We start from the raw sequence: 27546 nt of genomic DNA, 5'->3' as shown, positions 1-27546 counted from the left end.
GCTTCTGCATTACCTGAGTTACAACAGTGACTTTACAGATGGATGGGAGAGGCAAGATTGGATTTAAATACGTTAGAATTTTAAGGCTGATGAAATTAAGGAACAAGGAGACAATATAGGTCAGCGCGGGTAGGATATGTGTACGGTTCAGGCAGCAGAGATCTTGGGGGGGAAAGAATTGACATTGATGCGGCCTAGAATACAGAAATTGCCCAGGATAATATTAAAATTATTAAATTGGGTGATGGCGAAGGCCTGGAAGGGCAAGGTAGTAGCCGTTGGCTTTTCGGTACTATATTTAACTGAATCTACATCACTCCCGTTTATTCGTCAACTAAGACATGTAATACAATAAACCATTTTAAGACAAAAGTATGTACTCAAACCAGGTTGTCTATTTTAGAACGATGAGCACGGTTTCTTTTGTTTGGGTTAGAACCTGACATTTTGAGGTGTACACTGTTGACAAGGTGGTATTTGCCAACCCCAGCAGCAAAGCCAGCCGCGCGCACGCGTGCTACACGCAGGTGCTGCAGGCATCCAGGTTAACGCATGCTCAGCACTGGGCCGGCAACGGATGGTTTGCTTTCCCGCGCACGCGCAGATACGGTACCTCCATCTCGCCGCGAGCTCGGTGCTGACGCAGCCAAGAGTGCAGGCAGCAAACGAGCGGGCGTTGATTGGTGGTTATTCCTCTGACCAACCGCCGCCGCCGCCTGAAACTGAACGGCGCACCGACAGGGGACGGGCCGACACCAACAGCGTACGGCGCGGCAGGGAGAAGTGTTAACATGGTCTAAGGAGTGCCGATTGTGATATATTAAGACCTTCTTTCTTTCATCGCAAATTATTCCTGGGTTTTGGCCTGGATTTCCAGGGAGCAGCTACATTTCGAGAGCAGAAGCCTTGGACTGTGGATTATTTTTTTAAAAAGGCAGTGAGAAAGAGAAGGTGGGGTCGCCAGAAGGAGGGCAGCGCCAAGCGTAGCCCAGCAGCCTGCTTTACCCGGCTGCTTCACTATCAATCAGTCTTCGTTTCGCTCGCCGCTGTCTGGAAATTTTTTTTTTCTTTGTGTCTTGAATTCTTTAACTGAGTTATACGGGAAACGTTTTGTTTTTTTTTAAAAAATCAATTTTCCCATTGGAGGGAGTTTTTTTACTTTGAATTCCCTCTCAAAATTCAGATTTTAATTATCGACTATGGCCGACGACGACGTCCTGTTTGAAGATGTGTATGAGCTGTGTGAAGTGATTGGCAAGTAAGTGTTTTTTTAAAAAATATATGTAGATTTAAAGTAGAAAGCAACTGCAACCAGAATATTATGGTTTAGGGTTGTGGTTTCATTCGTGGATTTACAGGACAGGCCCTCCGTCTGTTTCTAATGGATTACAGGATACGGCCGAGGGATTTATTTGGCTTTTTTGCATAATAACGAAAATAATTCTGGAAGTGAATTTAAGCAAATAACGTTTAGAAATCAGCCCTATGCGTTCTGGAACAACTCCGTTTATTTGCTACAATTTTGTACAAGTGGTACAGCCCATTGTAGACATTTATTACTTTTTAATGTTTGAACTGAAATTGAAATATTGATAAAGCTGCTCTAGCATCTGAAGGATACGGTGCCTTCTTTTGAAGGAGCGAAGCGTCAGGCATTCGTCCAGGAAATAATGAGTAGCTTCGTTTGTTTCCCGCAAAACCAAGAAATTAGCATTAATTATCATCTGTATTAATGTTATAATTTTGATTCAGAAAGTTTATCATTTTAACATTGTATCCATTTTCTTAAGCCGAGCCGAAGATCAATTTTCGAGTCGTGAGAGCAAAGATGCTCTCGCGAAGCAGTCTTTCTGATGCAGTGATTTTTCTGTTAAATAACGAACAGAACATTTTTCCAATGTGCAAGAAGATTTTCATTATCTGGATAAATATTTGGAAAAAAATTCTTTCTTGTAGGTTGGGTTTTTGTTATTTGTATTCTTAATTATTTTAAAATACTTATGCAGGACGTTGCTTTCTGCATGTTTATTAAAATAGCACTTTTGTATCTCATTTGTTTAGAATTTTTGTGAGAAATATTTATTTTTTATTTAATTCAAACGGTGGGGGTTTTTTTGGGCCTGTTAGGTAATCAAAATAGTGTTGACAGATAAATTTCAAATATTTGTAGTTGAAAGTAAATGGTCAAATACAATGTTTCATTTGAAATTGTCATTTAAAAAAAAACTCAGTCTTTATGATACGTTTAATTTTAGGGTGTAGTTTTAGGGTTGTCATTCTTACCTTTTGCATCTATCAAGGTTTCCTGTTGCAAGCAAATTGATCTAAAGATGCACCAGTAACATGACCCTTTTTTTTTCAGTATTCAATCTTCTGAAAGTTTGTTTTTCAGACTTGTGAGCTTGTATATTGTAAAATTTGTATATCTTACAACTGGCTCATTCACTCAGTTATGTGTGAAATTAATTGTTCTGTAATTTCATCTGATTGTATTGTAATCTTCAATTTCTAAATATATAGCAATACTTTTAAAAAAATTCTTTAATTTTGAATGTTTTGTTTTGTGAAAATATTGTGTATGAATAGTTGAGAGGATACCACCACAGATGTGATAAATATTTTGAGAGAGTCTTGTCTTAACAAGAAATAATAATGACTTTTTTTTGCTTTATTTATAGTCAGTGACATAACAAAATAGCTGTAAATATGCAATAAAACAAATTTGTGATCACATTCTTTCTGATTTCCCAATGGAGTTTATATTTACTTTACTCTGTTTTAAAATTTTACACTCAGGCTGCCTTTCATTCATCAGTTATACAGTACTTAGAGTATTCGGCATTATTAAGGAATGATAAAAGTATGATTCTATTGAAATCCCTTCAAGGTCTTGCTTCCTCGTGTTTCTGTAACCACCTCCAGTTCTCCAACCCTTGGAGAAATCTGTGTACTATGGACATTGGCTTCTTGTGCATTCACCACTTCTTTTATTTCATCACTTGTGACCATGCCTTCAGCTGCTCAGAACCTGAGATCTCCTCTGTTAAACCATTTCATATCTTCAATATGCTGTCCTCTCCTTTTTAAGACCCTAAGTTTTTGCTAAATTGCTCTAGATCTTTTTTTTTCAAAAATCATGTACCTATGAAGCATTTTGGAAAACTTCATCTTGATAAAAATGCATTTAAGGTGTTCTATTTAAACTCTATTTTCGTTCTTTAACTTTTGAGTTTGGAATGATTTTCAGTCATGTTTGGTTTTTAAAAAAAAACATCAAGTTGTCAAATCAAATAAGAACAAATGAATAAATAACAGATTTCAGAAGCAAAGTCTCTAAAATCCTTCAAGAGAAAGTTGAATGCTGTGATGGAGGAGTGTAGGTTTGTATCGAAAGACAACATAGATAGTTTAAATGGTCCCTCTTGTCAACTAAAACAACTTCTGGCATTTAGAATCATATTCGTTTTATACTTCAGAAAACACATACTGAATGTATTCAACAAATCAGGCAGCATCTGTGTAGAGAGAAATCGGATAACTTTGCAGGTCGCTGACCTTTCATCAGGAGAACATTTAGAACTAAGTATTTTGTTGTAAGGGATTAAATTTTCCTCTGTTTACTTTCAAAGACAAAAAAAGCCTTTGGTTTTACCAGATAAAATGAACATACAAAATGACTGACATACATTATTATGGTTTGTTAGCTTTGTACATGTTGATCAGTGAAAACTTGCAGGTCATCCACCTCTTTCCCCAAAATTACAACCAAGTGTTTTTCTTTTGTCTTTTATAGAAAAAACATTAACCGAATAATTAGCTAAAAGACTCCTTCATAATACGGACAGAACTCTCGTCTGAAACTTTTAATGGGCATTTTGTTATTGATTTGTATGGATGAGCCAACTCAAAAGGGGTAAAAGTGGCCTGCACTTGATCTAATTTCTGGTACAATGTAGACACAAAGAATGGAAGATGGGTGACTTAACCAGGAGTCCATTAGTAACGAGAGTTTGTGAAGCATCTGGATATGGATTTTAACAGCAGATGCACTAAAACAGGTAAAGGTGGACAATATCACCGATCTGCTTGGAGGTGACCTTTGTGAATTGGATGATATGAGACTGGAAAATTGACTCAGTCATATCGGCTCTTGAGGTTATGAATAGTAGTTCAACTTGTTTGTTTTTAATCACTCATAATTATAAAGGGAGGTGAAGACCTAGTGATATTATAGCTAGACCTTTCAATCCAAGGAGAAAGTGAGGTCTGCAGATGCTGGAGATCAGAGCTGGAAATGTGTTGCTGGAAAAGTGCAGCAGGTCAGGCAGCATCCAGGGAACAGGAGAATCGATGTTTCAGGCATAAGCCCTTCTTCCTGAAGAAGGGCTTATGCCCGAAACGTCGATTCTCCTGTTCCCTGGATGCTGCCTGACCTTTCAATCCAAGGACCCAGGTAACATTCTGGGTTTGAATCTCACCATGACAGATGGTGGAATTTGAGTTCCATTTTTTAAAAATCTGAATTTAAGACTATGATGATACCTATGAAACTATCGCCGGTTGTCAGCTAAAATCCATCTGGCTCGCTAATTTCTAATTTTTTTTTTTAAGGAAGAAAGTTGCCATCCATACCTAGTCTACACTACATGTGACTCCAGATGAGATAGCAATGTGGTTGACTCTCAACTGTCTTCTGGGATGGGGCAATAAATGCTGGCCTAAGCAGCAATGCCCTCATACCATGAATGAATAAAGCAAAACTTGTAGGATATGGGCATTGCTGGCTCCCAGCCAGCATCTTATTGCCTGTCATTCGTTGTCCTTGTGAAGGTGGTTGTGAGCTGCTGTCTTAAACTGCTGCAGTCTACGTGCTGTAGCTTTACACACAATGCCCGTAGGGAGTGAATTCCAGAGTCTTGACTCAGTGACAGAGAAGGAGCTTGTGATTGTGTTGGGATAGTGGCAACAATCAGAATTCATGAGTCCCTTGCCATGCACTCAAATAATGTGTAGACTGGATGGCAGAAGTATTCGCTGACATCTTTAACCTCCTCTTGCTACGATCTGAAGTTCCCACCTGCTTCAAGAAGACCACTGTCATCCCAATACTAATGAATATGCAATATGTGTCAATGATTGGTGGCACTGATCTCCATAATCATTAAGTGCTTTGAGAGGTTAGTCATGGCCCACACCAACTCTAGCCTCCCAGCCTGCCTCGATCCCTTGCAATTTGCTTACTGGTGAAACAGATCCACAGCAGATATTTCCCTAGCACTAGACTTATCTCTGGAACATCTGGACAATAAGGATACCTATGTCAGATTCTGATTTATCCACTACAGCTCTGCCTTCAACACTATAATCTCAACCAAACTAACCTCAAAACTCGGACCTAAGTCATAGCTCCATCTCTGCAACTGGATCCTCCGCTTCCTGATCCACAGACCGCAGTCAGTGAAGATAGACAACAGCACCACCTTCACAATAATCTTCAACACGGATGTGCATTTAGACCCCTACTGTACTCACCTGTGTGGCCAAATTTTGTATAAAAACCATCAACAAGTTTGCATGACACCACTATTGTAGGCCAGATATCAAGCAATGATGAGTCAGTATACAAGAAGGAAGTACATGCTTGATATCAAAATCTCTCTCACACTCTCTCTCTCTCACACTCTCTCTCTCTCTCTCTCTCTCTCTCTCTCACACTCTCTCTCTCTCTCTCTCTCACACTCTCTCACACTCTCTCAATGTTAGCAAAACAAAACAATTGATAATTGAATTCAGGAGGTAAGGAGAAGGAGGACACAACCCCTATCTACATCGATGGAGCTGAGGTGGAGTGGGTCAAGAGCATCAAGTTCCTACGAGTGACAATAAACAACATTCTGTCCTGGACCTCCTAAGTAAATGTGATTCAAGAAGGCACAACAATTATCTTCCTCAGGAAGCTTAGGAAATTCAGCATGTCCATAAGGATCATTGCCAACTTTTGCAAATGCACGCATTCCATCTGGTGCAAAATGGCTTGGTATAGTAACTGCTCTGCCTAGGACCATAATAAACTATGTAAAGTTTTGTGTACACAGCCCAGGTCATCACAAAAGCCAAGATTAATTGAGGATATCTGGTCAACATGGATGAGTTGGACTGAAGGATCTGTTTCTGTATAACTCCCTGGCTCCCATCACGGGATTCCATCAACACCTCCCGTTGCTGTGGAAAGGTTGCTAATATCAAAGACCCCTCCCACCCTGTTAATACTCTTCCAACCTCTGCTGTCAGGCAGAAGATACAGAAGCTTGAACATCCCCACCAGCAGGTTCAAGAACAGTTTGTTCCCTGTTGTTAGACTGCTGAATGAACCTCTAATTTCAAATCTAATGTTGATCTTGGTTTTGTGCACCTCTGATGCGGCTGTAACCTTGTCTACCTTGCTTTATCTAAGCACCCTATGATCTGTATGTCCTTGTATCCGAGTGAAACGTTTTGTTTTATGAGCAGTACAGGGAGAGCCTTATATACATGTGACAATAATAAATCAAATCAAGAGTTTGAAGAGACAGTTGGTACATTACATTCCTTCGAAATCGACGTTTCTGGCAAAAGCAAAGGGCTTTTGCCCGAAACGTTGATTTCAAAGCTCCTTGGATGCTGCCTGAACTGCTGTGCTCTTCCAGCACCACTAATCCAGAATCTGGTTTCCAGCATCTGCAGTCATTGTTTTTACCACATTACATTCCTTTGCAGTCCAGGATGGTTCTGGAGAAATGATAAGAATAAAAGTAGGCCTAATGAATTTGGTCATTTTAAGATTCTGACATGGATGACCAAATCCCTTCTGTACAGAAGCTCATTTTTGCACCCTCAAGGCACCAAAGATTGTAGTCACATTGGGGAAATAAGTACGGTGAGACAGATGCTTTTACTGGGCACAATTGCATCAGAGTTGAAAGAGAGAAACCAGGAAGGCAAAGAGGGAAATATGAGGTATCCTTGACAGATAAGGCTAATGATAATCCAAAGCGATTCTACAAGTGCATTTAAGAGCAACTGAAGAGAGAGAGCAGAGTTTCTTAAAGATCAATGAGGTTATCTTTATGTTGAATCTGAGGAGATGCAGGACATAGTAAAAGAATACTTCACGCCAGTTTTTATTGTGGAGAAAAATAGAAGCTAAAGAACTCGAGCAAATAAATATTGATGTTTTGAAAACCATTCACCTTCCAGAAGAGGAAGTGCTGGAGGGCTTAGAAAATATAAAAGGCTGATTAAATCTCTGATCAAGCGTACCTCAAGATGTTGTGAGAAGTTGAGAGGAAATTGTGGGCCCCCTAACAGAAATATTTGTATCATCTATAACTACAATTGTTGGAGACGTGGAGGGTGGCTAATGTTGTATATTTATTTAAGCAAGGCTGTAAGAAGGAGCCTGGGAGCTAACGACCTGTGAGTCTGACATCAGTGGTGGTGAAGTTGTTTGAGGTGAATCTCGAAATTAGTATATGTGTACATTTGGAGACATGGGATGATTAGGGACAGTCAGCATGGTTTTGTGTGAAGGAAAATTGTGTCTCTCAAAATTAATTGTGTTTTCGAGGAAGTAACTAAAACCATTTGAGGTCAGAGCGGTAATGTTTACTTGGACTTCAGTGAAGCCTTTAATAAATGTTTTGCATAGTAGACTAATTAGTAAACATAGATCATATGGGATGCAGGGTGAATTTGTGAATTGGATGCAAAATTAGCTTTATAGTTGGAGACAGAGGGTGATAGTTGAGGGTTGTTTTTTGGACTACAAGCATGTGACCAGCGGTGTTCCACAGGAATTGGTACTGGGTCCACTTTTGTCATTTATATAAATGATTTGGATGAGAATATAGGAGGCATGATTACTAAGTTTGCAGATGACACCAACAGTGGAAGTTATCCAGTTGAGTCATTGGGCTGAGGAGTGACAGATGAAGTCTAATTTGGATAAATGCGAGGTGTTATATTTTGGTAAAATAAGCAAGGATAGAACTTGCACAATTAATGGTAGGGCCCTGGGTAATATTGTAGAAGAATGACCTCTGGGTTCAGGTATGTAACCTGTATCACAGGTAGATAGGGTGGTTAAGAATGTTTGCCATCATTGCTCACCTCACTCCTCTTGAGTATAGGAGTTGGGATGACATGTTGATGTCATACAAGATGTTGGTGAAGCCTCTTCTGAAGTACACTTCTGGTTGTCCTGTTAAAGGAAGGATGTTATTAAATTGTAAAAGGTTCAGAAAAGATTTACTGGGATGTTTCAGGGACTGGAGGTTGTGAGTTATAAAGATAGGCTGGGACTTCTTGTTCACTGGGACGTAGGAGTGAGGGGTGACTTTTATAGAAGTTTATAAAATAGTGATAAGAGTTAATGGTAGTCCTCTTTAATGTAGAGAAGTTCAAGCCAGGAGGCATTCTTCTAAGGTGAGAGGAGAAAGGTTTTAAAAAGGACAGGGGGGGCAATCCTTTTTTTTACACAGTGGTTAGTGTATGGAATGAACTGCCAGAGGAAGTGATGGATGCAAGTATAATTAGAACATTTTTAAAAGAAAAAGTACACCATTAGGAAAAGTTTAGGGCGGTGTGCGGTCTAATGCAGCCAAGTGGGAATATGGTTAGCATGGACTAGTTGGACTGAATGGTCTGTTTCTATGCCGTATGCCTCCTAGAAGTGATTGTACAGCCAGGTAAATGGAAGATCCAAAACTCCCAAAGAGTTTGAAAGGGCAAACACAAAGATTTACAAGGATGTTGTGAGAGTTGGAAGATTTGAGGGAGAAGCTGAAAAGGCTGGGGCTGTTTTCCCTGGAGCATTGGAGGCTGAGGGGTGACCTTTTTTATAGGTTTATAAAATCATGAGGGGTATAGATAAGGTAAATAGACAAGTCCTTTTCTCTGGGGTCAGGGAGTCCGGAACTAGAAGGCCTAGGTTTAGGGTGAGAAGAGAAAGAGATAAAAGGGACCTAAGGGGCATCCTTTTCACGCAAAGGGTGGTGCATGTATGGAATGAGCTGCCAGAGGAGGTGTTGGCGGCTCATGCCCATCCACATGCCTTTTAAAATGTTTAATTATATGTGAATAGAAAGGGTTGAGAGGATATGGACCAACCTTGGCAAATAGGACAAAATAATTTGGGTTGCCTGGTCAGCATGAATGAATCAGAGGATCCGTTTACATGCTGTACGTCTCTGACTCCATGATTTGGGACAGATAGAAAAAGAATCTGAATTGAAAACTGTAGCATGGTGTAGCTGTGCAAGGAGAAATATTACAGCAAGTGATTGCTATGCTGATTCAATGTTATGGGGCTGGCAATGAATATGGTAGGGGAGTTTATATAGAGCAAGAGATTGTCCTCCCTCAATGAAATCATATAGCTAGCAAACTGAGTTGGCGTCAGCAAGGTAAGTGCTTTTGTGCAGAGGCTGAAGAATGCTGTCTGATGGAGAAAGTGGACTTATTAAAGAAAGCTAAAGAAGCAAGAGGTGGAACAAAATAGGGTTTTCAAAGATGAAGGGGCACCAGAAGAGTTGGGATTGGAGACCAAGACTCAGGACTAAAAAAAACTTGTACTGTTAAACGAGACAACTTTTATTGCTAGGTAGTGTATTTGAAACAAGCCAATTGGTGTATTCCAAGGAAAGACTTGCATGTGGGAGCACAGAAGAGTGTGTTCCCGGGAACATGCTAGAAAGAGGTAGTTAGCGGGAGGAAGCTCGTGTAGACTATTAATGCTGACACATACGAAGTGGCTCTTTACCGTGAATTGAGACATATTATGTGAGGGCAATAAACGAAAACAAAATATGGAAATCATGTACTTGGATACATATCTCAGACTTTTGAATGGGTCACTTTAATCTTACTATTGCTCTCGCTCTTGCTCTGCACCTTCTCGGCAGTTGAAACTTTGTATCCTGTTCTGTTACCCTGATGCACTTGTACTGTACAATCTGCCTATAAAACACAAGATAACACTTCTTTTCACTGTACCTTTGTACAAGTGACAAAATAAATCCAATCAAGTTAAATCTTGGAAATAGGTTGGATAGGGTGCATTTGTTGCTACTGAAGATTGATGGATGGATAACTGTGTTGAGCAAATTTTCTCTTCATATTATAATGCAAGGATTGTAAAACAAAACTTGCTATTCAAATGTCAGATTTGTGCAGGTTCTGACTTTTTGTGATACGTGCAAAATGCATTTCAGTGTAGAAGCCACTGGAATCAAATAATCATCACTGGCAAGGACCTTCTGAATAAATCACTAATCCAGAGATTAATGTGGAACCAAAATTGTGTTAAGGTATTGAGGTACTAGAGGGAAGAATTTTTTTAAAAACCAATGTTATTGTTTTAAGAATTGTAGAAAATTCACAAACACACAACACTTGTGTTTGTTTATCATATGATAGTTCTGGCCCATGTCCGAGCAATCTACTTCGAACCAAATACCTTGTTTATTATTTGTACTCTTTAATCTTCCCTACATAATGATCTGAATCCATTTTAAATGCAGGCATTAATGTTGTTTCATAAGCCATTACAACCACCTGATGAAGGAGCGGCGCTCTGAAAGCTAGTGCTCCCAATTAAATTTGCTGGACTATAACCTGGTGTTGTATGATTTTTAACTTTGTACACCCCAGTCCAACACTGGCATCTCCAAATCATATTTTGGTAATGTTCTGCACAAAGAAATTGCCAGGGTTGGAGGGTTTGAGCTATAGGGAGAGGCTGAATAGGCTGAAGCTGTTTTCCCAAGAGTGTCAGAGGCTGAGGGGTGACCTTATAGAGGTTTCTAAAATGATGAGGGGCATAGATAGGATAAATAGACAAGGTCTTTTTCCTGAGGTGGCAGGGGGGAGTCCAGAACTAGAGAGCATCGGTTTAGGGTGAGAGGGGAAAGATTTAAAAAGGACCTAAGGGGCAACTTTTTCACGCAGAAGGTGGTGCGTGTATGGAATGAGCTGCCAGGGGAAGTGGTGGAGGCACATAGCCATCCAGATGCCTTTTAAATGCTGTATGTGAATAGGAAGGATTTAGAGGGACTATATTAATTTCGAACATCTGGTCAGCATAGATAAGTTCGACTGAAGGTGTGTTTCTGTGTTGTACATCTCTGACTTGAAGTGTTTTTATTCTTCATCTAATTGTGAGTCCATGTTCCCTTTTTACTTATTTACTGACCAGTGATTCATCAGTAACTCTCTCAAACCAATTCCACATTTTGAGTGTGATTTTTCGGCCTCCACTTTAAAGTTTCTGCATTAAGTGTCATCATAATTGTGACTACAGATCCCTGTCTGCTGTCTTTCAATGGCATTGAGAGTATTTATATTTGGGATGTGTGTACATTTCTTCAAAATGTACTACTTCATTTCTCTTTTTTTTTAATTCATTCATGAGATGTGGGCGTGACCAGGCTGTATTGCCCAGAGGGCAGTTAAGAGTCAATGACATTTGTTGTGTGTGTGTCTGGAGTCATATGTAGGCCAGACCTGATAAGGATGGCAGTTTCCTTCCCTGAAGGACATTATTGAACCAGATGGGTTTCTGACAGTCGACAATGGCTTCATGGTCATCATTAAGCTCTTAATTCCAGATTTTGTTTTAATGTACTGAATTCAAATTCTACCATATAGTATCAAGTTGGGATTTGAACCTGAGTCTTCAGAACATTAGCTGGGTCTCTGGATTAAGAGTCCAGTGACGATCCTACTAGGAGAGACAGACGCACACACAGGCACCTTTATGATGCAATTTGTCAGTTAAAGTTTTAAGAACTTCAGTTTTTGCTCCTCTTACTTTGTTTATTTGTTTCACATTTTCCCCTGTTTTTACCCTTACTTTTTCAGTGCCTCTCAATTTGCATACCCATTATAATTCTTGTCACTGTTTGCTCTGCATCTTATGTTGTCTTTCTGATGTCTGAGGCTTGCCACTTCAGTGATTCATTTCCAATGTTAGTTTTTACCTTTTGTTGGATTAGAACTAGACTGATTTACATAAATGGATCAGTGGTGCTGGAAGAGCACAGCAATTCAGGCAGCATCCGAGGACAGGCAAAATCACCAAGCCCCTCTTGCCTGAAGCTAATCTGCTTCATCAATCATTTAAAAAATCATGTGGGATTTTATTTGCTCTCCCTAAAATCTTCCTACATTAAGACTTCACTCTGATCAGGATAGAATGAAATGTGCTTGCACGAGGAATTGTTTCTGATCAGGGGATAAGATGGAAAGATTTGTTCAGTTTTGAATGTGTATTTTTGTTCCTGGAAATGTTCAGGGAAACCAAGTCACAAGCTCAAGGCCTGCCAAAGCAGCAAGGAAACTTTTACATTTGGTCAGTTAGATAAATCTGATGTAAAACTCTGTATCTATAATGGTGGCTGTAATACTACTAGATTTTGTTAAACTCCATCTGGTTCACTGAATTCCTTTTCTCTAGAAGCAAATCTGCTGTTCTTGCCTGTGTGACCCAGATGTTACTGTGAATTTGGAGTTATGTGTTTAACTCCTAATTACCTCCTAAATGACCTAGCTGGTCATTCAGTTGTTACAAATGGGCTTTTAAAATGAACAGTTGTCATTAACATGGACATTTAACACAACAAAAGCACATCCAGTTCCTCGTTTGGGGGTGGGGGTGGAAAGAAGTCTTTGTCAAAATTTGGAAAGTTGTCGTGTACATCTATCAAGCAACAGCCTAACATAAAAATACTCATGATTTGGAGGTGCCAATGTTTGACTGGAGTGGACAAAGCTTAAAAATCATGACACCAGGTTATAGCCCAACAGATTGATTTAGAAGCACTGGCTTTCAAAGCTTCATCAGGTGGTTGTGGAGCAGAATCATAAAGACACAGAAATTGTAGCAATAGGATTGCAGAGTCATGGAATTTAATATTAAACAAAGTTAGCTTAAGTCTTTCATCTTTTTGGAATGAATATGTTAGTTTCGGTTCCTTCATATGTAAATCCCATAACTTTTTTAAAGCTATCTTGAGAATGTAACTTTAACAACAGGTGCGAGGTTAAAGTCTGTCTGTGTCCTAATGTTCGGTCAGACTGATTCTATTTCTAAAGTGGGATTTACAGAATCTTACATGGATTTATGCAGTTTTTGACCAAGATAAAAAGTAATTCTGGAAGTACAAATTCACCCCACAAATTTTTGTGCGTACAGGGGGGAAAGTTGTGTGTGTGTTTGGCGGGGGGGAGGCAGGGGGTTGTTGTGAGTGTCTGAGAGAATGTGTGTGAATATAATATGGTATAAGTCTGACAGGGTTCGTGTGAGAGTGTGGGGGTGTATGAGAGAGTGTCTGTCTACGTGTGTGCACGCGTGTGGTCAACTGTAGTGTGACATGAACCCAAGGTCCCGGTTGAGGCCATCCCCATGGGTACCGAACCTGGCTATCAGCCTCTGCTCAGCCACTTTGCGTTGTTGCCTGTCCGAAAGTCCATCTTGGAGGATGATCACCCGAAGTTCTGAGGCCGAATGTCCTGAACTGCTGAAGTGTTCCCTGACTGGGAGGGAACACTCCTGGTTGGTGATTGTTGTGTGGTGTCCGTTCATCCATTGGCAAGACCGAGCAGAGGCTATGGCAATGTGCCATGCCTCAGAGCAGAAATCAGAATAGAATTGCTGAGTCATATCTCTTAGTGCCCGAGGAGCAGGAGAATCGACGTTCCGAGCAAAAGTCCTTCATCAGGAATGAGACAAGGAGCCTCCAGGGTGAAGAGAGAAATGAGGGGGGAGGTGGGGCTGGGGAGAAAGTAGCTAAGAGTGCAATAGGTGGATGGAGGTGGGGATGAAGGTGATAGGTCAGAGAGGAAGCAAGAACGGATAGGTTGGAAGGAAGATTGGCAAATAGGATAGGTCACGAGGATGGTGCTGAGCTGGCAGGTTGGAACTGGGGTAAGGTGGGGGTAGGGGAAATGAAACTGGTGAAGTCCACATTAATGCCCTAGGGTTGAAGTGTTCTGAGGCAGAACATGAGGCGTTCTTCCTCCAGGTGATGAGGGAGTATCAGTGGAGGAGGCCCAGAACCTGCATGTCTGCAGCAGAGTGGGAGGGGGATTTGAAATGTTCAGCCATGGAGCAGTGGGGTTGATTGGTGTGGGTGTCCTGGAGATGTTCCCTAAAGTGCTCTGCGAGAAGGCATTCAGTCTCCCCAATGTAAAGAAGACCGCACTGGGAGCAACAGATACAATAAATGTAATTGGTGGATGTGCAGGTGAAACTTTGGACGTGGAAGGCTCCTTTTGGGGCCTTGGATGGAGGTGAAGTGGGAAGTGTGGGTACAGGTTTTGCAGTTCCTGTGGTGGCAGGGGAAGGTGCCAGGAGGGGAGGATGGGTTGTTGGGGGCATGGACCTGACCAGGTAGTCATGGAGAACGGTCTTTTTGGAAAGCGGATAGGGGTAGGGAGGGAAATACATCCCTGGTGGTGGGATCCATTTGTACGTGGCGTAAGTGTCGGAGGATGATGGGGTTTATGCAGAGGTTGGGGTGGAAGGTGAGGATAGGGACTGGGGTGGGTGGGTGGTCTGTCATTGTTGCAGTTGGAGGGGTGGGGTTTGAAGGCGGAGGTGCGGGACGTGGATGAGATGTGTTAGACGGTATCTTCAACCACGTCGGAAGGGAAATTACAGTCTTTAAAGAAGGACGCCATCTGGTGTGTTCTGTGGGGGAATTGGTCCTCGTGGGAGCAGATGTGGAGGAATTGGGAATATGGGATAGCATTTTTTACAGGAGGTCGGGTGGGAAGAGGTGTAACCCTTGGAGTTGGTGGGTTTGAAAAAAAATGTCCATGTTAAGTCAGTCATCATTGATGGAGATAGAGAGGTCCAGGAAGGGGAGTGAGGTGTCAGAGATGGTCCAGGTGAATTTAAGGTTGGGGTGGAATGTGTTGAAGTTGATGAACTGCTCAACTTCCTTGTGGGAGCACGAGGTGGTGCCGATGCAGTCATCATCGTAGTCGAGGAAGAGGTGGGGAGTGGTGCCAGTTTCACCTGGACCATCTCTAACACCTCCCTCCACTTCCTGGACCTCTCCACCTCCGTCAAGAGCAAATTTATTACCTGCTAACCCTGAGAAAAATAATAAAGATACTTGGCTTCCCTGAACATTTCCAGGAACAAAGTTCAGAGGGGATAATGTCCAGTCCAAAGCAAGCTAAAATAACAGACTTAGAGTAATTTGAATGTCCTTAAGGTGCAATGTTTTAACCTAAGACTAAAGATTATTGATTGTTTTATTGAATGTTGTTAGCAGGAGCAAATATTGTAGTTATTTTTAGTGTGCTTAGTTCTGAGCGATTTTCTTTCCTGTCAGTACTGCCAAACTGCATTTTCTTCATCCCAAGAAAAGCGAGAGAACTTTCTCAGTCTGTGTTCAGTTCTGCATTCTTAGTTCCATCTCATGTGGTCTACTAAACAAAACCACCTTTAAATAGAAACTGCTTGTATCTTCTGTATCAACAGAAGTTATTGTCTTCAGGCTGCTAATTGCAGTAAGTTTTCATCATCTTGTGAAGATTCTCATAATGGTGCAAACCAAATGGGAGATGAAGTCCTTTCTCTTGCTTCCTATAGAGACTGACTGATTTCATCGTCTTCAGATAAAATGTTAATTTCAGTTGTGTATTTGTAATTGGTGGGCTTTGTGTGTCTCAAATTAATAATTATATCTATTTCTTTAGATACGGTGATTTCTTTGAAAATTGTTTTGATGTTTGGCTTTAGAGTGAACTGATTTCTGTGCACCACTAATGGACCTTTTGTTTATTTTAGATTGTTTTGTGATCCAGAAAGGTAAATAATGCGATCTTCAAGATTTGTTAGAAATTTCTGGAATGTTTCTCTAAAGCTTAAAGGGCACATCCATAACTCAGTTTGTTTCTTTCAGTTTTTGCTTTCAGTTTTGAGCAGAACTGTTGTGTGTAGTTGGGTGTGCACTGCCCTTTTTAAGAGCGCAGGTTAAGTGACCAAAAAGAGGCAGCCTAAAACTGAATTTGGAGCTGAGAGGATGCATAATGAAGTATTCCCTGTTCAGGTTTACCCTCCATATACCTCGTGTTCTATTTATGAATCACAAACAATAACTGGTGATGAATGGTATGCAGCCCACAAACCATGTGAAAGTATTTTTTAAAAAGTTTGTCAGAGAAAAAACATCACCTGGATTTTGCTTCCACAATTGCGTTTCATTTCAATGTTTAGTGAAGTGGTTGTGAGGAGACTTCGGCAGCAGTTGACTTTAATAAAGAAGAATACGCACCAGGGTGCAGGTCGAGAGTGGCGGTATTCAGGGGACAGACCACAGCCAATGGCTGAAAAGGGAAGTACACCTCTGGAAGCTTGCCAGAGTTGTGGCAGAGCATGCAATGAGGGAATTTGGGATGCAAATGGCTATTCGACTTCAGCTGCTTCAGTGGTAGGAAAACAAAATAGTAGGCTAGTTTGCAGTGAGGGACTTTTGGATGAGAAGAAAGTTAGATTCTTTACACCAAATATTTTAATGCGTACTTAAATGGTGAACATAACTAAGTTATGGATGTGTCCTTTAAGCTTTAGAGAAACATTCCAGAAGTTTCTAACAAATCTTGAAGATCTCATTATTTACCTTTCTGGATCACAAAACAATCTAGAATAAACAATAAGTCCATTAGTGGTGCACAGAAATCAGTTTACTGTAAAGCCAGACCTCAAAACAATTTTCAAAGAAATCACCGCATCTAAAGAAATAGATATAATTATTAATTTGAGACACACCAAGCCCACTAATTACAAATACAAAAACGAGGAATCCACACTGAAATTAATATTTTATCTGAAGACCATGAAATCAGTCAGTCTCTATTTGAAGCAAGAGTGCCTGAGAACAAAATGGTGCAGCTTTAATGAGTACTTTTGGATGTAGACCTTTGATTGCACTGGCCTCCTTAGAATCAGAAAACCACGGAGAAGGCATACTAAGAACTATGTAAAGTGTTGGGAGTGATTTTGCTCCTAAGCCAGTATTAGCAGAACATTTTCGTTTTTAAAAACTGTTACAGCTTGGAGAATCCATTGCCCAATTTGTGGCAGCTTTAGAGGATAGTGGAGCATTGTGAATTTGCAAGGTTCCTCCAATGTGCCTTTGTAGGACCAAGTGGTTTGTGGCTGTACAGCACACAGCCATCCAACGTAAGCTACTAACAAGGAGAGACCTGGATGTCCAGGTAGCTTTTGAAATTGCTACTTTGGAATTGGCCATTAGAGAAGCCATGTGGTTGAATAATGATGCCCAGGTGGATAAAGTAGTAGAAACTCTCTGATACCAATTGTAGAATGCCAGTTGAAATGGCAACAAAGCGTCAACACAGATGTACGCGAGTGAGTTAAATTGACCAAAATTGCTGTGTACAGCTTAAGCAAGAGAAGGGGGTTCTAAAGGAGATAATTCAGAGGATGAGTCATAAGGTACATGCCATCAGCCAGGGAATAAACTGGGATTCAGCCGGGTCTATGGGAGAAACTGAAGACCCAGAGTCAGCAGAGTTTAGGTTAAACATCCTATTTAGTAATTTCGGGACCATTCCACAGTCGAGCAGAAGACAGTAAAGATGGAGTTGGAAATGGGTGCAGCAGTGTCACTGATACCCGAATCAATATTTAGGAAAAAGTTGAAGCCTACCAAGAATATGCTATGGATAAAGACGGAATAAGTAATGTCACTGAAGGGTTATGTGCTGCTAAAAATACATCTAAGGGGCCAATGTGCTGAATTGCCTCTATACGTAGCAAAAGGCGACTGTCATGCATTATTTGGGCACTCTTGGTTACAGAAATTACAGTTAAATTCAAGCATAGTAAATAAGCTGGCGGACTCAAATGAGCCTGCATGAGATTTTGGACAGATATAAAGATACCTTCAAAGCAGCCGTGGGGGAAATGAAAGGAGTACAAATTACACTTCAATTGAAGCACAAGGCTCATCCAAGGCGTGTGAAGCATGTCCAGTACCATATGCCATCTGGCCTAAAGTGAAGGCAAAACTGGGATTGCTGGTGAACCTTAGAGCATTGGCAACAGTAACTGCCAGTTAATAGGCCACTCTAAATATCCCAGTCTTAGAATCAGATGGCATGGTCAGGATTTATGGTGACTTTAAGGTAACAGTGAACCCAGCCCTGTGTGTGGCTCAATATCAGTTTAGCTCAGTTGGCTGGACGATTGTTGTGCGAAGCCAGCAGCGTGGATTCAATTCCATCACTAGCTGAGGTTACCATTGAAGGACTGTCCTTCTCAACTTCTCCTCTCACCTGAGGTATTGGGTTAAATCACCATTAGTTGTCCATCTCTAATGAGAAAACGGCCCAAAGGTCTGGTAAGACTTTGGCAACACGTAGTTTAACTCAGTTCTGTGGACTGGCATGGGGAAAGAAATTCTTCAAAATGGATTTGTCACAGGCTTACTTGCAAATGGTGATTCTGAAGATGCCTCAACTGTTGCTGTTGGTAGTAATACACAGGATTGTTCCGCTACAAGCAGCTTCCTTTTGGCATCGCATTAGCACTGTAGAGGGCCACAGACTAAATTTTGAGTGCGTTGCCAGATGTCTATATCTTGACTATATTTTAATCACAGGATCCTCTGAAGTGAAGCATTTGGGGGAAAACAAACCCTAATATAGTTTGCAGGAGCAGGACCTACAAGTAAAAAAGGGGCAATGTGAGTTTTTTAAAAGACTCCACAGAGGACTGGGACCATGTAGCCTATGGCAGGCGATCACATAAGGCACCCAAGAAGATGAGGCTATCATGAAAGCTTTCAGACCAGAGAATGAGTGAGTGTCAACTGAGATCGTTCTTGGAACTTTTAAATTATCATAATTGCCAAATCATACATGAACTTACCATGCTAAAACTCCTGCATTGTTTGCTGGGAAAAGGGTGGCCATAGAAATTGACCTAGGAATGTGAGAAGGCTTACGAGGAGGTGAAGCGAGCTCTTAAAAAGCTCAGAACTGTTGACTCACCCAAAGTTGCTACTGCAGTAGACGTTCAATGCTGAGCCCAATGGGGTTGATGCTGTACTGTCCCACATATTGCCAATGGAGAGGAAAGGCCCATTGCATTCGCATCAAGGTTACTAATGAAGATGGAGGCGAATAATACCCAAGTGGAAAAGGAAGATTTGGACATCCTGCTCTGTGTTAAGAAGTTCACCCATTCCCTTTATGGCAGGCACTCCATGCTGCGGACAGACTACAGGCTGCTAACCTCCATTTTAGTCTGTATAAGAGAATATTATACAGTTAGCAGCATGCCTGCAGGGATGGACACTGACTCTGTCAGCATACTCATATGAAATCAGATACCAACAATCTGAGAAGCATGGCGATACAGATGTTATGTCAATGTTACCATGACTGGGGAGAAAAGGACATTCCCAACTGAACTGAAAATTATGTACTTTTTCTCAGATAGACGTGGTACCGGTATCAGCAAGTTGGCTGCAACCCTGGTTTTCAGTCTAGTGGTGAACTTGTTCCTGAGAGAGAGAGAACTTGTCATAGAAACTGCCCAGAATTATGCTTTTGCCTGTCGAGGAGTTGGGCATAGTTTATAACAGGCAGGTATTTAATGTGGGGAATGAAGTTGCTATCCCTCTCCTGTTAAACAGAAAGGTGCTGGAACAAGTGCACCATGAGCATTCTGGCATGGTGCAAATCAAAGAAATAGCCAGGAGCAACTTCTGGTGGCAAAAGGTGGACTTCCAGATTGAGCAGAAATGAGATCAGAATTTGGTTTTATTGTCACATATATTGAAGTACAGGAATACATGACTACATTGAAAAGTGCACAAAGTTGCTATTCTTGGTGATTAGAAAAGTAAATTAAAAATGTAGAGAAATAAATTAAGTTCAGCATGGCAATTCTAGAGCAGAGAAGGAAAGAAAAATAATTAAAGCTGGTAAGTGCTCCCTGGGCCTCCTTTCAGCCAAGAATCTGCTGCTGGGCCTCCCCTCAAGGCCAAGGGTTTGCTCTGGTTCAACCTGTCACCACCAATGCTCTCTTAGGGCGGGAGATAAGTAGACAGGACGAAAAGACATGAAAAGAGCGAGGTGGGGGGGGAGGGGAAAGAAATTGGGGGAGCGGAGGAGCTCTGACTTCGGAGTCCTATTCTGCTGCTATCTTGAATAATGCAGTCATGTGAATCCTACGTGTTAGTAGGAAAGGCTTTGCTGTTTTTTGCCCCTTAACTGGTGGGAATGGCCTCAATCACCGTGGCAGAAGATTCACATCAATTCTGCGGTCAGATGTTACTAGTGGTTGTGCATACCCAATTTAAGTGGCCCAAGCTGGCAGTTGTAAAGTTGGTATCAGTGGAAGCACTCACTGACTGGATGAAATATTTCCCAAGTTTGGGAACCTCTAGCAAGTAATGAGTCCATGGTTTGTAGTGCAAGACTCTAAGGATTACCTGGAAAATCAGACGTTCTGTCAGCTCCATATCACCCTGTGACAAATGGCCAGGTGGAGACATTTGTACAAACCTTGAAGCAGGTCTTGAAGGCCACACAAGGGAACAGTTTGTATGGACAGTGAAGCAACAAGTTCCTCAGACTGTTTAAAGAGCATGCCACATGCAGCGACCCAGTGCTCACTTACATCCTTTGATGTTCAACTTGATTTTTACTTCACCACTTCTCTGGTCTCTTCTGGCTGCAGCAAGTAAAACAAGAATATACATGGTCAGATCTTGAGGTCAAGAGTATTCCAAAGAAAGATTGCGTTGGCCCAGAATTATATATCCTGGGGAAAATGAGCAATCACCAAGCTGGGATCCAAACAGGACTGTTTATCATGTATTGGGCAGATGAGGGACAGTCTGGTCTGAGGAAAACATGTGGACAAGCTGGTCACTGCACCTCACCAATGGGAGGGGAATATCACTCCATATTGGACCAGTAGTGTCAATTGAGTCATAGAGCATGGAAATGGATCCTTCGATCCAACTCATCCACACCAACCAGACATCCCAATCTGATCCAGTCCAATTTGCCAGCACTTGGCTCATACTGCTCGGAACCCTTCCAATTCATATAAGGATCCATATGCCTTTTTAAGTGTTATCATTGTACCCACCTCTTCCATCATCTCTGGTATCCCGGGCAAAGTGAGGACTGCAGATGCTGGAAATCCGAGCTTAAAAATGTGTTGCTGGAAAAGGGCAGCAGGTCAGGCAGCATCAGAAGGGCTTATGCCCGAAACGTCGATTCTCCTTCTTCTCTGATGCTGCCTGACCTGCGCTTTTCCAGCACCACATTTTTAAGCTCTGGTATCCCGGGTCATACACTCATCACCTGCGCATAGTAGCTCAGTGGTTAGCACTGCTGCCTCACAGCACCAGGGTCCCAGGTTCGATTCCAGCCTCTGACGACTGTCTGTGTGGAGTTTGCACATTCTCCGTGTCTGCGTGGGTTTCCTCCGGGTACTCCGGTTTCCTCTCGCAATCCAAAGATGTGCAGGCCAGGTGAATTGGTCATGCTGAATTGCCCGCACTGTTAGGTATATTAGTCAGAGGGAAATAGGACTGGGTGGATTACTCTTCAGAGGGTCGGTGTGGACTTGTTGGGCCGAAGGGCCTGTTTCCACACTGTTGGGAATCTAATAAAAAAAAACCTCTGTGTTAAAATGTTACCTTTCAGGTCCTTTTTAAAATCTTTCCCCTCTGAGCTTAAACCTCTACCCTCTAGTTTTAGGCTCCCCCACCCCAGGAAGAAGACCTTTGCTATTCACCCAACTTGCCTCTTGATGTTATCAACCTCTCTAAGGCTTCCCCTTAGCTCCACTTTAGTGGGGGACAAAAAGCCTAGCCTATTCAGCCTCTCCCTTTAACTCAAACCTTCCAGTCCCAGCAACATTCCTTAAATCTTTTCTGCACCCTCTCAAGTTTAATAACATCCTTCCTATGAAGGCCAACCAGAATTGTACAGTAGAACCTCGATTAACCGAGCGAGATGGGCGGGAAGTATTTTGTTTGGATAACCGGAAACTCAAACCGGTAATTTGAGTGCCAGTTATCTGAACATTTCTGTTATCCGGCAATGCACACCATAATGCTGTTTAACAGATAACTGATCTATTGTAAACAAGTGATAATTTGAGTACCCATTATCGAACATTTCTCAGTTATCCAGCAATGCATGTCGTAATGCCGTTTAATTGATAACTGAATGCTGAGTTGCCTAATGCTGTTTTTACGGGACCTTGAGATCTTGTTCGGATAATTGAGGTTCAACTGTATTCTAAGAGTGGCCTCACCAATATCCGATACAACAGTAACATATTGTCCCAGCTCCTGTACTCACTATTCTGACCGATGAAGGCAAGCGGGTCAAGCGCTGCCTTCAACACCCTGTGCCTACCTTTCAAGGGACTATGCACTTATACTCTAGGTCTCTGTTTCGCAACATTTCTCAGGGCCCTACCATTTAACTGTACAAATCTTGCCCTGGTTTGCCGTACCAAAATGGACCACCTCCCATTTATCTAAAATAACTTCCATCTGCCACTCCTTAGTCCATTGGCCCATCTGATCAAGGTCCTGTTGTACTCTGAGGTAACCCTCTTTACTGTCCATTGCACCACCAATTTTGGTGTCACCTGCAAATCTATTGGCCATGCCTCCTATATTCACATCTAGATAATTTATATCTATGATGAAAAGCTGTGGACCCAGCACTGATTCTTGTGGCACACTGCTGTTCACAACCCTCCAGTCTGAAGAGCAGCCCTCTGCCACCGCACTTTGTCTCCTCCCTGCAAACCAATTTTGTATCCAATTGGCTAGTTCCCCGGATCCCATTTGATCTAACATTTACTAATCAATCTACCATGCAGAATTTGAATGCTTTGCTGAAGTCCACATAGACAACACTCTGCCTTCATCAGTTATCTTTGCCTCTTCAAAAAGTCAATGAGACATGAATTCCAATGCACAAAGCTGTGTTGTCTGTTCCTAATTCGTCATTGCCTTTCCAAATGCCTGTAAGACCTTCTCCTCAGAATCCCCTCCAACAACTTACCCACAATTGAGGTAAGGCTCACTCCTACAGTCTTTCTTAAATAATGGCACCATTTTAGCCACCCTCTAGTCTTTTGGCACTTCACCTGTAGCTGTCAGCCATCGACTCAGCAATCACTTCCCTAGCTTCCCAAAAATTCTAGGAAACACCTATCAGGTCCTTGGGATTTATCTACCTTGATGCACTTTAAGACCTCCAGCACCACCTCTTCTGTAATCTGAACTCTTCAAGACATTACTGTTTATTTCCCTAAATTCCCTGGCTTCCATTTCTGTCTTCACAGAAAATACTGATACAAAGTAATTGTTTGCTATTTCACCCATCTCCTGTGCCTCCACACGTAGATGGCTGCGTTGATCTTTTAAAGGACTGTCTTCTCTACCTCATTACTTGTTGAATCTCTTTGGATTCTTCGAGGAGAAAGTGAGGTCTGCAGATGCTGGAGATCAAAGTTGAAACTTTATTGCTGGAACAGCACAGCAGGTCAGGCAGCATCCAGGGAACAATTCTTAAGAGATTCGACGTTTCGGGCACAGGCCCTTCTTCAGGAATGAGCAGAGAGTGTTCAGCAGGAGAAGATAAAAGGTAGGGAGGAGGGGCGTTGGAAATGTGATAGGTGGAAAGAGGTCAAGGTGAGGGTGATAGGTCGGAGTAGGATGGAGGCGGAGAGGTCAAGAAGAAGACTGCAGGTCAGGAAGGCGGTGCCGGGCGGGAAGGATCCGGCTGAGACAAGGTGGGGGGAGGGGGGATGAAAAAACTGGTGAAGTCCAAGTTCATCCCCTGCGGTTGGAGGGTTCCCAGTCGGAAGATAAGACGCTCCTCCTCCGACCGTCGCATTGTTGTGGTTTGGCGGTGGATGAGTCCAATGACCTGCATATCCTCGGTGGAGTGGGAGGGGGAGTTGAAATGCTGTGCTACAGGTTGGTTGGGTTGATTCGTCCGGGTGGCCCAGAGGTGCTCTCTGAATCGCTCCGCAAGTAGGCGGCCTGTCTCCCCAATATAGAGGAGGCCACACCGGCTGCAGCGGATGCAGTAGATGATGTGGGTGGAGGTGCAGGTGAATCTGTGGCGGATATGGAAGTTTCCCTTGGGGCCTTGGAGAGAAGTGAGGGGGGAGGTGTGGGCGCAAATGTTGCACCTCGTGCGGATGAAAGGGAAGGTGCCGGGAGTGGTGGTTGGGTCGGGGGGGGGTGTGGATCTGACAAGGGAGTATCCACCGCATCTCCCCCACTTCCCGCTCCTCCTACTCCGACCTATCACCCTCACCTTGACCTCTTTCCACCTATCACATTTCCAACGCCCCTCCTCCAAGTCCCTCCTCCCTACCTTTTATCTTCTCCTGCTGAACACTCTCTGCTCATTCCTGAAGAAGGGCCTGTGCCCGAAACGTCGAATCTCCTGTTCCCTGGATGCTGCCTGACCTGCTGTGCTGTTCCAGCAATAAAGTTTCTCTTTGGATTCTCCAGACTATTATCCAAAGTTATCTCATGTCCTCTTTTTTTGCTGTCCTGATTTCTGAGCCAGTTGGTTATATGCTGGAGACAACCGTGTCACAGGATAGCAACAGCCAGTCAGAGAGGGGCATACCTGTAGAACAACAGGAGCTTATAGTAGCCTAGGAGACTACACTAGAAAGAGCTCATGAGTTGAGGAGACTGTGTCTTTGAGGAATCGCTATCCCCCAAGAGACTGGTCATGTCAATGTATACTTCAGAATGATCATTTTTTTTTCCATGGAGTGTTACGAATGTAGTTGTGTGCTGCCCCTTTGGATCAGGTGATGGAGTCAGGTGCTAGGTGAGGCAGTCTAAAACCAACTGTGGAGATGAGGACAAAAAGTAAAGTATTCCCAGTACAAATTTATTCTGTCTACCACATGTTCTGTTTATGATTCCACAGTTCCTATTATGCTTGTTCAAAGAACAGGTATAGCATAGAAGTGGGTTGTTTGGCCTAACAACACTGCGCTGACACATGTTGCTTTTCTAAACTAAAAACCTTTTGCCTCTGTACAATCCATATCCCTGTATTCATGTAACTGTCACAATGCCTCTAAACATTGCTATTGTATCCTCTGGTCTGGTAGCTCATTTCAGGTGCTCTCTATGTAAGAAAATAACTTGTCCCTCATATCTCCTTTAAATTTACTGCCTTCTACCTTACACCTATGACCCAGTAATTGACATTTCTGGGACAAAAAATCTGGCTATCTATTCTATCAATGCCCCTCATAATATTCATGATTCGGAGATGCCGGTGTTGGACTGGGGTGTACAAAGTTAAAAATCACACAACACCAGGTTATAGTCCAACAGGTTTAATTGGAAACACACTAGCTTTCAGAGCGATGCTCCTTCATCAGGTGATTGTGATGAATCACCTGATGAAGGAGCGTCGCTCCGAAAGTTAGTGTGCTTCCAATTAAACCTGTTGGACTATAACCTGGTGTTGTGTGATTTTTAACCTCATAATATTGTAAGCTTCTATCAGGACACAGGTTCAAGTGAAGGCAAACCAAGTCTTTCCACACTCTCCTCATTGCTAATACCTTCCAAGCCAGACGGCATCCCAGCGGAACTTTTCTATACTGTTTCCAAAGCTTCCACATCCTTCTGGTTGTATGGCAACCAGAAATGTACTCAATATTTCAAAGATGACCCGGCTAAATTTAGATACAGCTGCAACATGACTTGCCAAACAAAAACTCCTGAAAGAAGTTGTCTTCAGTTCGAATCTAAAGTTTGAAGTCACAAGTGAATCTGTTGAAGTGTCAGATTGGGTTTCTGGTATTTATATGCTAAACTATCGTTATGCTTCGTTTCAATTTATCGTTAAAGTAAAATCTGCAGCATTGTGTACTTGTACTTGTGTTTCAGCAATCAACAATTTCATTAAAGTCAAAACAAATCAAAGCATGATCTATCAAGCCAGGTTACTGTCAGGTTCTGACTTGTCTGGTAATAACGTCAGCTGGGATCATAATATGTGTAATCAAAATTTATATCTCCAAATAACAAATACTTTATCAAGTGGCTGAAAATTGCTTTAGCACATTATGAAGTCAGGACAGATTGTATTAGTTCATATTCTTTGTTTCTATATGGAATTTACTGAGTCTTTCAAATGGCCTTATTTTTAAACTTTGTCCTTTTAAAAAGTTATTTTACTTTTTTCGAAGGGAGCAGGAGACCCAACTGACTGACAAACTATAATGCAAGTCTTAGATCTTGTTATGTATTGGAATGATTCAAAGACCAGACATTAGACAAAAATTATTTATGCTTCATTTCAATTTATAAAGGAGTCTTTTGGGATTAATGAGCTTTTTTTTTGCATCAGTCAAATGAGGTAGTAGAGGTGGTTCTGGGATTTATGATATATATGGCAGAGATCTGATGATTTTGGATAATATTGTTAAGGAACAACTGTAGATGAAGTGGAGGAGAGAACCAAAGTTACTTGTGGGGTACTGTAATTTTGGGAAAATGTAATTACTATTACTACTAGTAGCATTACCATTCACAAAATCTCTGTAGTTAGATCACTAATAAATATGGAGATATAAGTATGCAAGGAACTTTGCATTTTCTTTTAGAGAAGCTGATGAACAGCACAAATGAAGGTAGTTGTTAATTGCAGTCTATAAATCTCTTTGAAAGATACTTGATAACACTGCATGTTTTATAGTGGTTGTGAAATTGTTAAAATCTTGACCCATATGCAAATGTTATAACATAAAAATATACTGTGAAACTTTCCTTGCTTTAGGTTTTTAAAGCAATATGGCAGTTTCTACTGTAGTCAGATTCCAGATTTTGATTCTACTATGAAGGAATACGGTGGAAAAATAAACTTGATCTATTGGTCACCTCCACCCTCGCGATTCCCAGAATGAACATGTCAGACTATTGAAGTCCCAATTTAAAGACTGACGAACTCAGGTTAAAAGAAAGTGCTCATCAGGTTTCTAAACTTATATTGAAATAACTTAGTCAATGGCAAAAAGAAATATGAATTGCTGACTAAACTTTTTATAATTTAAATACTACTACTTAAATTACCCCTTCACAAACAGATGAATATATAAAGACAGCATGAAAATTAAGGGTTGTAAAAGCAAAGAAAACTTGGAAGCACAGTTTGATAGCACTAGTTTGGATCACAGGATTTAATGAGTAGTTTGATTTTAGTTTCTTGTAATTTTTTGATGTCTATAGAAGGTTTTTTTTTGAACACCAGTGTCCACAATGTCATTTGCTGGTTGAGAATTCAATGCCTATGAAAGTGTTTATTCCTTTGTCAACAGAAAATTTCCAGAGAAAAGTAAATGGAAACCAGCTAGCTGTTACTGGAGACTTTTGATGACCCCATTCAATAGAAATGTTTGTTGATGTTTGCTCTATGCAGGCTCGATGTTTTCTG

At 41.6% G+C, this 27546-nt stretch overlaps 1 protein-coding gene across 1 annotated transcript in view; it reads left to right on the top strand.

The window, feature by feature from the left end:
* Nucleotides 1-619: 619 nt before the first annotated feature.
* The window catches only part of caska (calcium/calmodulin-dependent serine protein kinase a), a 468988-nt gene continuing 442061 nt past the window's right edge, over nucleotides 620-27546 (top strand). The window contains exon 1 of the mRNA XM_043701523.1: nucleotides 620-1258. Coding sequence (XP_043557458.1) covers nucleotides 1200-1258 — 59 coding nt within the window. The 5' untranslated portion in view covers nucleotides 620-1199. The remainder of the gene's footprint in view (nucleotides 1259-27546) is intronic.

Source organism: Chiloscyllium plagiosum, chromosome 12 (assembly GCF_004010195.1).
Source record: "Chiloscyllium plagiosum isolate BGI_BamShark_2017 chromosome 12, ASM401019v2, whole genome shotgun sequence".
NCBI lineage: Eukaryota > Metazoa > Chordata > Chondrichthyes > Orectolobiformes > Hemiscylliidae > Chiloscyllium > Chiloscyllium plagiosum.
This window is presented reverse-complemented; position numbering and strand designations above follow the sequence as displayed.